We start from the raw sequence: 13,890 nt of genomic DNA on the forward strand, positions 1-13,890 counted from the left end.
AAATGACAGATTCTGTCCAGGTATGCTGCCCTTTGACTCCTCTCCCCTCTACAGGTTCTTGTGTAGCATTTGGTTAGGGTTAAAAGGCCAGCAAAGGATTTTAAAGCCAGCTCTGACGTGGGTTTGGATGCAGAAGATTAATTCCATGTCCAAAGGTGTAAGATGGTGCTGTAAAGATAATTGACTGTTTCCTTGATGAGTCCAGAGGGAATTTTTTTTAGGCTAGATTGCCTAAGAGTAATTCAAAACAAGTTAATCTCCTACATTCTTCATAGCATTAACAGAACAGCCATTATTAGCACGGATAGCATGGCTAGTTAAGTTGTGGCCAGGCTATAATACAGTCAAATAGCAGGTTCTCAAGAGTACTGATCTGATAGTAAGCTGAAGCACACTGATTGCTGTTTAGCTTCATAAAACTGGAATGAAAGTCTTTTCATCGCTGTGAACCAGGTCATCTTTTCCAGAATGGACTAGGGGACTGTTTTTTTTTTTCCCCCCGTTCAACTGAGAGCTCCAGGGGAGGGTTTTGTATTTGCAGATGGATATAGATTTATCTAGTTATATATTCAAACCTGCCATTAGAAATAAAGTTGTGCTTCTCTTCTGAGCAGTCTTATTATCCTTCAACACATCTGTACCAGCCCCTGTGGAACTCCAGGCTGCTGTTCACAGGATCCAAGCAGCTTGTCTGTTTATATATGACACAGCAGTCTGCAGTGTCAACATTTTCTGACCTACAAATTGGTTCTGATTGGTATCTCATGCAAAAGTCTGGTATTTGTAGACACTAGTCTTGCTGCCCTAAATCATCAGTTTAAAAGGGTGGAGGAGTTTTTTATGAAAGTCAGCAGTACGCATCTTTGTTTTTATCATTGCTTTTAAAACTATCATGGAGACCAGAAATGGCTTGCATTAGCAGTATTGGGTGAAAAGCTGCATTGGGGTAGTGGGGAGGGTCTGTAAATAATACTCCTTGTGAAAGGACTTGTTAAATGGGAGCATGATTTTTGCAAATCACACTTGATAAAGCTCCATTAAAATTTATCATTTTTTATTTTAAGCTGGATACTTTATGAGAAGCCAAATTTTGAAGGCCCTTCTATTCCCCTGGAAGAAGGAGAGCTGGAACTCCCAGATATTTGGGGTGCAGGTACTTCTGAGGAGCAAAATGAATGCAAATCTCTAAAGCCTGCAGTGATTGGTTCAATAAGACATGTTGTTAAGGCAAGTAATATAGGTAAAGAAAATTTTTCATAGGTCTTAATGTTTGGTGATGTTTTATGCTGATATAAAGAGTGATTGTGTACTAGGACACAAGTGTAACATGAGTTGTAAATTTATTAAACAATCTTCAGTGTTGAACTTCTTGTTTAATCACAAAATAAACGTGGGGGTTTTGCACAACAGGGATTATGGTAACATCCCCTGGAAGGACAGGTCAGGAAGAAAACTTAGTGTCATTAGAATAGCCTCCAAAATGCCGTGTAGAGCATGTGCTTTTTAGCCTGGTCAATCTCTCAGCAAAAACATCCCAGAAAACCATTAGTAATTCCACCAACTCATCTTTTCAAAAGCATGTGTGTGCGTTTTTCTTGTTTTTAATATAAACCAAATTTATACTCAACACAAACTTCAGTGTCAAACACCAAATTTTGTTCGATACTCAAAAAATAGCCCTGTATGTGCAGACTTACCAGGGGTTTTTGCACATGGTAGAACAGCCTTCCTACGTGCACTTTTGACCTACTAATAAGTAGTTACCTTTGCAGGTTGCCAAAACAAGCACGAGCTGTAAAGTTATTTGTCTAAGAAGGGAATAAGGAGAAATATATATTGCTTGTAACTACAATTCTTGTTTAAATTTCAGTTCTCTTCAAGAACAGCTTGCTTGGTGTTTATGTTAGGATTTAATTTGCTAGAGGAGATGTTAACTGATGAATGAAGATGCATTCCTAAATGGCAGAAAGTAAACAATGTAAATGTTGGTTAGAGATTGACTGTCCTGGTCCAAACAGAGACAGGCAAACTGACCTAGTTATACTCTTATTATAGGCATCTAATAGCAGTAGTAATTGACAAGAGGAAACAGGTGTTTCAAAACTGATCTAGTTATCCACATTAATTACAGAACTCACAGCAGGGACTAAGTGATTATGGCAATCTTCATTTTTCAGGATTATAGGGTTTGCCGAATTGATTTGTATACAGAACCTGAAGGGTTAGGAATCGTGACTTCCTTTTTTGATGACACTGAAGAAACAGGAGTGTTCGGCACCACTCAGAAGACTTGTTCTATCAAAGTACACTGGGGCATGTAAGTGTGTAGTTCTGTGTGAATGAGTACTGCTGTGAAAGGAATTTGTTTTAAACCATTGGTTGCACCCATCAGACATGCAAGCTGGCTATATTTATTCTAGTCCTACATTTTGGTAGTACTTGTTAACAGTAGCATTAGTACCTTATTGCAATGCTTCACCCTCGGAGAGGCTGACCTCTTAAAATGTTTCATTAGAGACAGTTTTTCTTCTGCTTGCATGTAGTAAAGACATATTAACCCTTGTGTATTTGTAGCAAAGGAACAAGTTTCCCTCTCCTGCTGTTTCTCACTCAGGCAAATTTACCATAAGTGAGAGAGAGGGGATGAACTGTTATAAGACTACATTTCCTGCCTGCTTTCTTCTAAACTTGAAATCATTGTACTAAAAGAAAATTTTCAAACCCTTGTGTTACAAGATAAGACTTAGTGTTGTGTGGACTCTGGAAAGTGTTCTTGTATTTCATAGTGCATTTTAATCAGTGTTTTTATGGTGATGTTTAGGACATGTATAATATGTCACCTGAAAATATCTAGCCATCTGGGTTAACAGTGTAATGTATGTCATGAACTAAGCAAGCTTTTATGAGAGAGGAGACCTCTGTGGAACAATCCAGACACTGGATTGTATTTTTGATAACTTAATATACAAACTTGTAAATCGGTATTGAAAATACTCCTCAAAGTGGTACTGGGAAAAGTATGCAGAAGAGGGAGACTGCTTTCATTGAAAGTGAGAGAGTGGAACCATTTTCAATGATATTGCATCCTCTGCAGAACTTTTTGCAGGGTGTACAGACCTTGTTTGTTACCTGTTGGCTGTGTTGTGTTTGGGCACTGATAGCATTTGCCTTGCTGCAAATGGTCTGTTTAACTACGAAAACTGCCCAACTAAAGACAGTTGTTACTTACCACAGCAAAGATGTATTCAAATATGCCACATGATGGGTGGGGCATTTTAGTTGTTAGGTAAAGGGTATTTTATCTGATTAAATCTTTACACCTTGATTTGGGGAATAAATGAAGCACTTGGGTGTATATGGAAATTTTAGAATGTTCAAGTAGTTGGTTCTCTGACAGGAGGTTATTTCTGTGGAACTGTAAGCTTAATCCAAATTACATGTCTGTCAATAGTAATGAAATTGGATGTGTTATTTGGAGGTTGATTATAAACTGATTTAATCTACCCTTCTACCTTATTTTTCTCCCCTCTCCCTCACTTTAAAAGCATTCTGTGAATAGTGAAATTACAAAATTTTTGGAAAGGAAGCAGAGCCCGTGCACATCTCAGATTTCAGGCTGGACCTTATTTTGCATCAGTGTGACGGTGGTTTTTGCACTAAATCTGTGTAAACTCTTACAGTCTTAATTTCCCTCTGTTGCATTTGCATCCCTTGAAGGAAGGCAGACTAATATTTGCGCCAGGGAGAAAAACCGGCAGTTAAAAATAGTTTTTCTCAGATATCAGTTCATTAGTCCAGTGTAGAAAGAGGTTGCTTCTGCCAATTGCTTGCATGAGAAATTCAGTAAATTGTTGCTGGTTTTTTGCATGTTCAGGGTTTTTTCTTTCCTTTAGTTTGTAGGCATGACATAGTTCACTGCACTGGCAGTTGAGGGAGGCTCTGATCCTGAGTCACCTCGCCATGTGGGTGTGGTTGTATCTTCTTAAGGTTTCCTAGTGCTTAATTGTTGTTTACTAAAAGCTGCCAACAAAAATGAGTCAATGCAGTCTTCTGATTGTGCTCTCTCATTGGTCTTCCATGTGTTTCAATTCTTGCAATGAAGCTGAGTGCTTACTGAGTGGTGTGACTACAGGACAGAGAATGTATCAAACATTCGGCTATAGACACCAATAAAGCTAAAGCTCCTTGTTTGTTTCTTGGAACTGTATATCTGGAATGAAACTATAGCAAGTTGTGCCATTTTACATCAGCTTGGAATCTGCCTTTTAAGCACAATAGAGTGATGGATTATTTTAACGTCTTTCTGTTATCACCTTGCATGATTAAAGGGTTGGCTGCATAAAGCGTTCCTGTTTAGTATGTGTTTTATACTGCTCCATGCTGAACTTCTGAGAGATAAGGAAATTTAACTGGAATTATACAATTCCAATATAATACATTGCCATCCTTATGCAGAGATCAGCAGTATGTTTCTTTGTTTCTAGTAAGTGATTACTGGCTAAGATTTTCTTGAAAAAGCTTAGAAAAAAATACTGTTGCCATCCCTATCAGAAATTTTGAAAGTTATGTCTTTCAAAGCAGATTTATTAGCAGATACAAACCATGAGAAAGTAGATTTATAAGGAGTTGTCAGGTTTTTCTATGTATTAGTAACTAACACAAATTTAGAATTCCCTATTTGCAACAAATCCAAGCCTAGGTTAGTACAGATCTTTCAACCTCTTGGAAATTGGTTCTGCATATTTTAAAACTATTCTAAAAATAATACAGAGTAACCTTAAGTCTTGAAATGTCAGTCTAAAACTTGGGTTGCCCTTGGATAAGACAGAGTAAAATTTTTAATTGTCTGTTTGTTGCACTGATTTTTTTTTAGCCTGTTTAAACAAAACATATGCATTATCAGTGGTTCCTGCACAGGCACAGAAGTTTGCCAGTGCTCCAGCTTGTAGTTTGCAATTTTGATGTTAAAGAAGCAAAGTTTTATTAAGGGTACAATGATGTCTTTTTTAAAGTAAGCATATTGTCTTGTTCTTTACTGTTCAGAAATGTTCTGGGATTTTTATCTTTTGCTTTCTTCCTCCTGCCCCTCCACCTTTAGATGGCTAATATACGAAGAACCTGGTTTCCAGGGAGTCCCTTTAATGTTGGAGCCTGGTGAATATCCTAATTTAGCATTCTGGGAGAAGAAGGAAGCCTACATCAGGTCCATGAGGCCCTTGAAAATGGTAAAATACTCTTATTACTTGGAACCTACAATTGTGTTAGAAATAATGTGCTAGGGTGGCTAGATTTTTCAAGAGTCATGAAAACTAACCCTTTAAAACCCAAGATTTGTAGTCTATAAAATTATTGAACTTTCAACATTTGATTGAATCCATTTCTGCCTTTAATCTACCTCGTATTTTAACTTGTGATCTTCAAGGAAGGTTTCATCTTAATTCTATCTTTTTGTGAAGAGTTGATGACTCTTAGAGTTGCCTGTAAGTTGGCTAACTAAGTATAGGCAACTTATTTTTTCTTTTTTTTTTTCTCTTCTAAACAGGGTGGTCGCAAAGTTGAATTCAGTGGAGAGCCAAAGGTAAAAGTCAATATTTATTTGATTGTCCAAAGGTATTTTACAACACATGAATTACACATGGGTAGATAAATATATCTTGATCATGTAACAAGTACTGATGGTTTAGTGGTTAGTCCTACCGTGTGTGACCACACCACGAAAGTGCAATTTCTGTCACATTTATGCGTCCATCACATACATGCATGACAGTATTAACAGCTATCTGGGTTATGCAGGTGGGTAGTGAACGTTCAAGCCCTCGTGTTGCACCTCTAAGGGACCTCTTGAAGAGAATAGAGAGAATACCACTAATTAGTTTCATAATCTTGCCTTCTCCCTCTATGTGCCCATGCAAAAGAAACTCTGTTGTCAGAATTTATCATGCTCCCTTTCTTTTACTTAATTTCTGCTTACAGGTAATAATTTATGAGAAGCCTTTCTTTGAAGGGAGACACGTGGAAATAGAATCAGAGATCTTTAAGCTTGATGACACGGAATCAGAAGAAAAGACAAGGCTTCCACTTACATCGGTGGGATCCATGAAAGTACTGGGAGGAGTGTAAGTGTGGGAAAACACCAGCAATATTTCCCCTTCAGCTGAAGTAGTAACTCCATAGGCTTGAAATGGCAATGGAAAAATTCAGTACCCATTTATTTTCTCTGTCTTTCTCGTTTTGGGGTTTTGATGTACACCTGGGTTAAATTTGCAAATATTCGCAGCAAAAGAACAAATTTCACACGTCTGTATCTGTTCCATAAAAGCAAGGAGTGTCAGTTGTCCATTTTCACACTCAGACTCTGCTGTTGTTATTTAGTTGGATCGCTTACGAGAAGCCTGGATTTGAAGGCCATCAGTACTTGCTGGAAGAAGGATCGTATCGGGATTGGACAGACTGGGGTGGCTATGATGAAGCATTGCAGTCACTGCGACCGATTGTTGGCGTAAGTTCCAAGAACATATTGTAGGCGTCTCCTGCATGCACTGAGATGTTGCATTTTCCTTATGATGCTTCTCTTTGTTTTAACAGGACTTCACAAGCTCCCATATGATAATGTACAGTGAAAAAGACTTTGGATCGAAGGGTTCCAATATTAATGTGTTAGGAATTATTTCCAATTTGAAGGACACTGGATATGGGCTGAGGACACAGTCTATAAATGTGCTAAGTGGCGTGTAAGTGATATTTTTAATCGCTATTTAATTTTAAATGTTCTTTTTAGAATTTGATGGTATTTGCAGATGTTTTTCAGCATCTGACTTCTAATGTCTGTGTGGAGTCTTCAGATAAAATTTTATGCCCTTGATTGCAGAATGTGAGAAGTAAAGCTCATTGGTTTTGTGAATATGTACAGTAAATCAGTTTTCTTCTCGTGATAAGATGAGATGGTCCCAGAAAACGTTGGCTTGCTGATACACAACATATGAAAATGTATGACATGACATTTCACCAGAGAGGTAGAAATAGCTTGTTCTTGTGGCTGTATTTTTTTGAAAGCATTTCAGGAGCAAAATTGTTACGGAACTAATTTCCAGTTTTGAAAGTAATTTCCAGGCTTCTTGTGTTTGACCAGAGGCAGGTGCTTTGCTCTTTCTCTCGGTTGTGTGTAAAATGCAGATGACTCTTTAACATACTAATACATTCTGATATTAAGGAGACTTTAACTGTTCTGAAAAGTAACATTGCTTTTGCAGTGAATCCTGTAGGTTAATAGTGTTTTAGTACTGTGGCATTGTTTTTATTGTGTTTTTTTTTTAACGCAGTGGTTCCCAGAACTTTGCATTGGCATGGTCATTAACAGCTCTCACTGGGTGCCATGTGTGTTGTCACATGCAGTTCATAAATTGATAGACTTTGCTGTCTGATTTGTTGAGCAACTCAATTGCAGATTGAGTTTCACAGCCTTGCAGAATGCATCAAAGTATTTTGGAAATACAAACACGTATTAGCAATCATGTCTCCAAATATATACAATTTTAAAGCAGTAGAACCAAAAGAGTATGAGACATACTCTGCCTGCCTGGTATGCAGGTGACTTGCTGAAAGCTCTGCCTTACCCAGCCACACCCTGCATTTTTCTGTGTGTTATCTGTGTGATATCTCAGCAAGTTTTGTCTGGATAAAGATTGCAGAATCAAGCTCGGTGAATTCCAGAGGAATGCTTTTAACTTGTATATGAATATGGTGTGGCAGTAGGTTTTTTTCTGCCTGGTGACCTTTGAAGCCATTGTGCCCTTTTGCCTTCTATAATATGTAAGGAAAGAGTTCATGGGAAAGAAAAACAAATTGTGGGTTACCTATCACACCCTTTGTGTAGTTGTTGTAGTAAACGTCTGTTGCAGCTGAGATAGGTATCATACTTGAGTTTGAGTATTGAAGTAATTAAGAGTAACTCTAATACTCTGATGGTAAAGGCAGCTAGAAGTCATTACAAGCAAAGCTCTTGTCCCACAGACTCCACTGCTCCTGTAATCTCGCCTTGTAGTCTCTTAAAGATGTAATTTGTAGCAATGAGTGTTTTAGAAATTCAGATGCATTGCTCATAACAGGTGACTAGCACTCAACTTCTAACAGTCTTGTACGACTCTTGTGTTTCCAAAGAGGCTGTGAGTGTGTGAGGGTTTTGTGCTGTTCTTGCTAAATATTAATGTGTCAGAAAAGTTGAATGAATCACATTAAGTCATGCTTGGTAATAAAATGCTTTATTTTAAGTGTTAAGTAACTGTTCAGGTAGAAAAATTTTATATCTTTCCTTCCAAGAAATCAGTCATAGAGTGATGAATAATCCATTGAGCAATTTCCTGAGCTGTGTAGACCGTAATGTACGTGATGTCATAGTGAACTGTGACAGATTAAATAAAAGCGTGTCATAATATTTTGAAGTAACCTTCCTGTTATGATACTGAAAATACTTCATTAAAAAAAAAAGAGTAAAAAATGTAAGAAGCCCTGAACCTCTCTTAGCAATTCTTTAACAACAGGTGTCTGGGGTAAGCAGTTACAGCAGTAACAGATAACTGGATGATCTGTATTTCCCACATAATTAATTTGATTGCTCTGTAATTTAAAGGGTATATCAAAGAAAAGAAAGCCTGACACTGCAGAGCACAGATAACTACTGAACAAGTTCTAAGCTAAACTGCATCTTTAAACTGTATACTGAAGACAGCCCAGCTCTGCATTTGGGGACTGAATACATTTGGGGTAAATGAGTGCTAGCTGCATAAGAGTTTTCATCTATTGTGTTTCTGAAGAATGTTTCCAAGCAATATTTTAACGCCTTTGCTAAATCCATTGTAAAGGCATCCCAAAAATAATATCCTAAGTTGATGAAGATTGACTTCTTTTAAATCGTTAGAACTTTTGCTCTTAAGCATTCTTCAAAAATTGGCCAAGCATAAAATCCAGGATATTTGATTCTTCTGCCATTGCACTGGGAGAAAGCAATCCCAACTGCCTGAAAACAGGAGAGGCCTTCTTTTAAGTAGGGTTTGATCTTTACTTCCAAATTGGCAGGATTGTAAGTGGTGGAAAATGGAAGTATTTACTAGTAGCAGGTAACACCCTTTACAAGTTTAAGCAAGTACCAAAATCAACTGTTTTACAAGTTTGATTTCCTCTCTGCTTAATAACTCTTCAAGCTTGTATTTGATAGTGATCAAAATCACAGGGATTGCATGTTTGAAATGTGCCTTTTCTTTATCCATAAACACACAAAACATTTGCCAAAAATAATGAAAAAGCCCCTGTCTTTTAGTTAATCCTTTTTGAACTTGGTGGAAGAACTTTTCCAGATTTGTTTTCTTTTACATAGGCATTTATTTTAGTGTGGTCCTGTAATCAGCCTGGTTTTCCCCTAATTTTCAAGTAATTAGTCCACAGTTCAGATTTGGCTGCTTCTAGTGTACACGTGGATAGTGATATTAAGGAACTCATTAGGTGCTGAGTAGTTACAGGAGCCAGAATGTAGTAAATTTAATCTAGATGCACTTGGGAAGGTAACATGGGTGAAACTAAAGAGGCATAAGGTACAAGAACAAACTTTCACTGGGAGCTGAAAAGGGCAAGAGCCCTTGAGTACCCCGTGGGAGAATGTTTCAAACAGTTTCCACTTCCCTCTGTCTCTGAACTGAGCCAAACTGACATTCAGGAGAACCTCTCAAGGAGTCAGGAAATTAAAGTTTGCAAGTCCCTGGGATACTAGGAATCACAAGCACAAAGGGGTATGATAAAGAACCTGTTTTCTCTGTTTCCTATAAACAGGATTTATTGCCTTTTCCTCTCTGTTAATCATGCTACAAATCACAAGTGCCAGTTAACGCCCTGGCCCTTGGGGGTCTATCTGATTAGCAGGTACAGGCCAATTAACACCCATTGTCTCCATGTAGTATTTAAGCTTTAAAGATCAGGGATTCTATTTCAGAGCTGAAGAGGGCTTCTGTGCCTGAAAACGGTACTTTTTACGGCTATGGCATTTAGGTTAATGAAGGTGTTGCCATTTCTTCCATAGGTGAGAGGGATAGACAGTCCTTCCAGGATGTAGGTAATTTTTCCTATCCTGCATCTGAGCAATGCAAAAAAGGGGATTACCCCTCTTAGCTAATGTTGGAAAGAGCATATGTCATGAGATATGGACAATGCTTTAAAAGGTAAAGTTAGGTAAGATGAATCCTGGCCTACACATGGGCAAAGCTGACTTTTTTTGTCAAGTTATCTGTCTCTGGGTTCTGTTTGTGGCTGTTCTTCAAGACCCTGTTTGGAGTGCACTTCCTAGACATCACATACAATATCTTTCCCCAAAGCCTTGTGTATGTGTGACAGTACTAACAATATATAAACCATGCTTTTCTCTACACCTCTGGTTCCAGGGCATGGATGGTGAGGACAAGTGACGGTCTCCAGCACTGTCCTGCCTGTGACCTGGGATGAGTCTGTTGCTCAGCCTCACTAAGGCAGTTTGTAGGGCTGGGGGTAACAAAAAACTGTGGTGTTAGGAGATCTCCCCATGGGGCAGGGTTGTTGTTGCCATGCTGCAGATTAATACTTCAGTTCTTGTGATGCCTGGCAGCTGTGATGTGACTCTCTTGCTCAGATGTGGAGGCAATGTCTTGCTCTCCGGGCCTTTCTGTTAGTCAGAAGTTGGATTAAGACAGTGCTCCTTCCTAGGGACAGTCTTGAGGTCTGACAGGTTTAGCTGGTACTGAATTCAGCTGCCTGTCCGTGATGTTGTTATTACTACTCTTAGTTTGTATGGGCTCCTGAATAAAGTGGAAAAGCACAAGTATTTCACCAATAAGCCCTGATTCTAGAAACTCTAACTGCATGGGCTGACTTTCATGGGAGAGTGGTACTTACTTATTTAAATCCCATTGATTTCCACATAAGCATGTGCTTAAAGTGAGATATGTTAATTACTTCTATATTCAGGCTTCTTTTTAGATGGGGGGAAATGAAATAACTGCTATCCAGAGATTCTTAGGAGGCATCTGCCATGGTTTTTCATTCACTTAATATCAGAAACACTCGTTTGTGTAGTCATCAATCAAGTTAAACTGTCATGCACTGTAGTTACACCCTGGCATTTGTTCATTGAAAAAATATAATGAATGTCTGCTGAAGAAATTGATTAAGGAAACTTCACTTTTGCAGCTTTTGGTGTATGTGGCATACAGGTATAGACACACCTGAGACATTTGAACTGTCTGCTCAATTTATTGTACATACCAGTGTCTCTCTGATGAATTACTGCGAGGTGATTTTGAAATGTGCCTTGAAATATGCCTTAAGTAATTAGTGCATAACAAGTTAGAATTGATTATATCTGAGGCAAACCGAGAGATGTGAATCACTACGAGAATGTTTTCCATGGCTAAATATTTCAGAGTTCATAGTCAGCACATACGTGTTGATGCAGCTTTATTTCAGTTTGAAGTTATCACACTTCTTGTATCTGCAAATACTATGGCATTTGTTCTTGGAATAAAAATGCAGCTTAATAGAATCCAGTTGCTTGACACACATAGATATTGCTATGGTCAATTTAGATGGTGAGAGTTAGCCTCCACCACAAATTTTAAATTCTGTGTCATTTTACTGCTTTATGATATGAAATTTTCTGTTAGTGTTGAAACTCTGTAAGAAGATAGCACTGAAAGTGGGTTTTGGCATAACCAAGTGTACACTATTTATGCAACACATTGGCTAAAATTAAAAGTTGGTTGACTATGAGTAGAAGATTATCTTGTAGAATCAGGAACCAGCAAGATGTCCTGATCCCTACACAAATACGATGAACGAAACGCAGCTGTTACTGTGGCTATTTCTAATATCGGCATTCAAAAAGCCAAACAAACAGAAAATGGGTAAGTTTAAAAAAGAGCCAGAATGTAATTGTGGGAAAGTTTGGGAAGTCTAGCAGTGAAAGGCAACAGACGTTATACAGATTATCACAAAACCAAAGGTAGGGCTGCAGCTGGAATGCTTTATCTGGGCTTTTGGCATGGGGCCAGGGCCAGAAGAATGCCATAATAGAAGGTTTCTCAAATGTAGTAGACTATACATAGCAAAACTAGCTGATAACAGATACTTCAGATGAGAAATAAAGTGCTGCAGGGTTAATTGAATGTTGGAGGGTTTGTGTGGTGGTTTGGTTGCTTTTCTAATACTTCAAGTGTGTATCTCAAAAGTTCAATGTCTTTCAAAAAGGCATATTCTGACTGAGACAGAAGTTTTGGGCTTGATGCCGAAATCTGAGTTTGTGGCCTGTGTCAGGCATGAGATCTGACTGAGTAGTCATAATAATGGCTTTGAATTTAAATACATTAATCTGGTCAAATTTGTGATGGTTTTAATGCTTAGCTTTCAAGGATGTTCTTCGTGCTGATGTCTGTGATTCCTAGCAGGGAACAACCTGCTCTCATTAGCTTATATACCTGTTGTTGCATCTCAGCTTTATGTTGGGGTGTGTGTTTGCTTAAACGCAACTGGACCGTAGATAAAGGCAATATTGAAAAAAAAACCAGTACTACTATCTTTACTGCCCAGATGACTCTGAAAGTTAGTTTTATCCCAAAAAATTGTATTCTGATATCTGTCTTTTTTTTTTTTTTTTTTTTACTAGAGAAGAACTTGATCTAGATAAAATAATAGCATGATGAAACATCTCAAAGTGTTCTTACTGGAGACAGTTTTAAAGATATCTAGCAGATGATGTATTTGAACTTGTGGTCTGCTTTAGCTAATTCAATCCAATTCATATTGACATAATAGGGTGAATGGAAGTGAAATTTGCATGCTGCTTTGGAGTATCGGATACATGGGTGTATTTAGGGTTTTAATAGCATCACCGTTCAGCACTTGAGGGGAGAATTTTTTTATTTGTTCTTATATTGAGACAGTAATTGAATATACACATCTATGTTTTGTAAAAGTAGTGTGACTTCTACCCATCACCTTCTTTTTTTCTCTCTCTTAGGTGGGTGGCTTATGAGAATCCTGAGTTTACAGGGGAGCAGTATATACTGTCTAAAGGGTTATATCCCAGCATTGAGGCCTGGGGGGCAAAGAATTGCAAAATATCCTCGGTGCAACCCATCATTATGGTAAGGAGTTAATTTTATACTTGTTTGGCAAGTTTCTCTGGAGTATTTGGAGCTATACTTTTTCTGTCAAATTCAGTTTATTTACATTCTTTAAACAATAATTCATAGTAAATTTTTATACATTTATTACTTTATCACTGTTTAAAACATTTTTTTCCTTTTTCTTCCCCCTCTAAATTTTTGCAGGACATTGTTGGAAGTGAGAGGGGTAAGGCCAAGGTAAGATACTTCTCTAAATTCATGAAACATACTGTGTAGTGTCTATAACATGTATAAATAAAGAAATGGCTTTTTTTCTAGTGTAACACCCAGGTATTTTCACAGATGGTTGGCTAGCCAGATAAAGAGTGAGAACTGCAGGTGAAGGAAGACTGCTTTCCAAACCTCTTAAGTAAAGCACATTAAGGCCCAAGGAAGGTGGGATTTAATACACAGCTGCCATCAGAAGTTTCTCAGGGCACAGGCAATGTTTTGGTTCAGCAAGTGAGCTGTTTTTGGGTATCAGTGATTGTTCTGAGGAGCTGGAGCCTGCAGCTTTCTATGCAGACATGCAGGTACCTGGATTCTGTTGCTGAAGTGACAGCTCTGCAAGTTAGATGTTGTTGTTCATGGTACGATTGTGACTTAATTCCTTTTGAAGCCAGTTCCTTGGTTAACAGTTCTGCTGATGGTGGTTGTGCTTTAAGGGAAGCTCATTCACTCACAAATACTACTGAGTTGTGCTTAAAAGTTG

The 13,890-nt window shown here is 38.1% G+C and overlaps 1 protein-coding gene across 1 annotated transcript in view; it reads left to right on the forward strand.

Moving 5' to 3' along the window:
• Positions 1 to 13,890, forward strand: part of AIM1 (absent in melanoma 1) — a 41,872-nt gene that overhangs the window by 11,173 nt on the left and 16,809 nt on the right. Inside the window, exons 6-14 of the mRNA XM_010075907.1 lie at positions 1,065 to 1,227; positions 2,178 to 2,317; positions 5,099 to 5,225; positions 5,543 to 5,578; positions 5,974 to 6,116; positions 6,373 to 6,499; positions 6,586 to 6,731; positions 13,031 to 13,157; positions 13,344 to 13,376. Coding sequence (XP_010074209.1) covers positions 1,065 to 1,227; positions 2,178 to 2,317; positions 5,099 to 5,225; positions 5,543 to 5,578; positions 5,974 to 6,116; positions 6,373 to 6,499; positions 6,586 to 6,731; positions 13,031 to 13,157; positions 13,344 to 13,376 — 1,042 coding nt within the window. The remainder of the gene's footprint in view (positions 1 to 1,064; positions 1,228 to 2,177; positions 2,318 to 5,098; positions 5,226 to 5,542; positions 5,579 to 5,973; positions 6,117 to 6,372; positions 6,500 to 6,585; positions 6,732 to 13,030; positions 13,158 to 13,343; positions 13,377 to 13,890) is intronic.

The sequence above is a fragment of the Pterocles gutturalis genome, unplaced genomic scaffold (genome assembly GCF_000699245.1).
Source record: "Pterocles gutturalis isolate BGI_N339 unplaced genomic scaffold, ASM69924v1 scaffold4048, whole genome shotgun sequence".
Lineage (NCBI taxonomy): Eukaryota > Metazoa > Chordata > Aves > Pterocliformes > Pteroclidae > Pterocles > Pterocles gutturalis.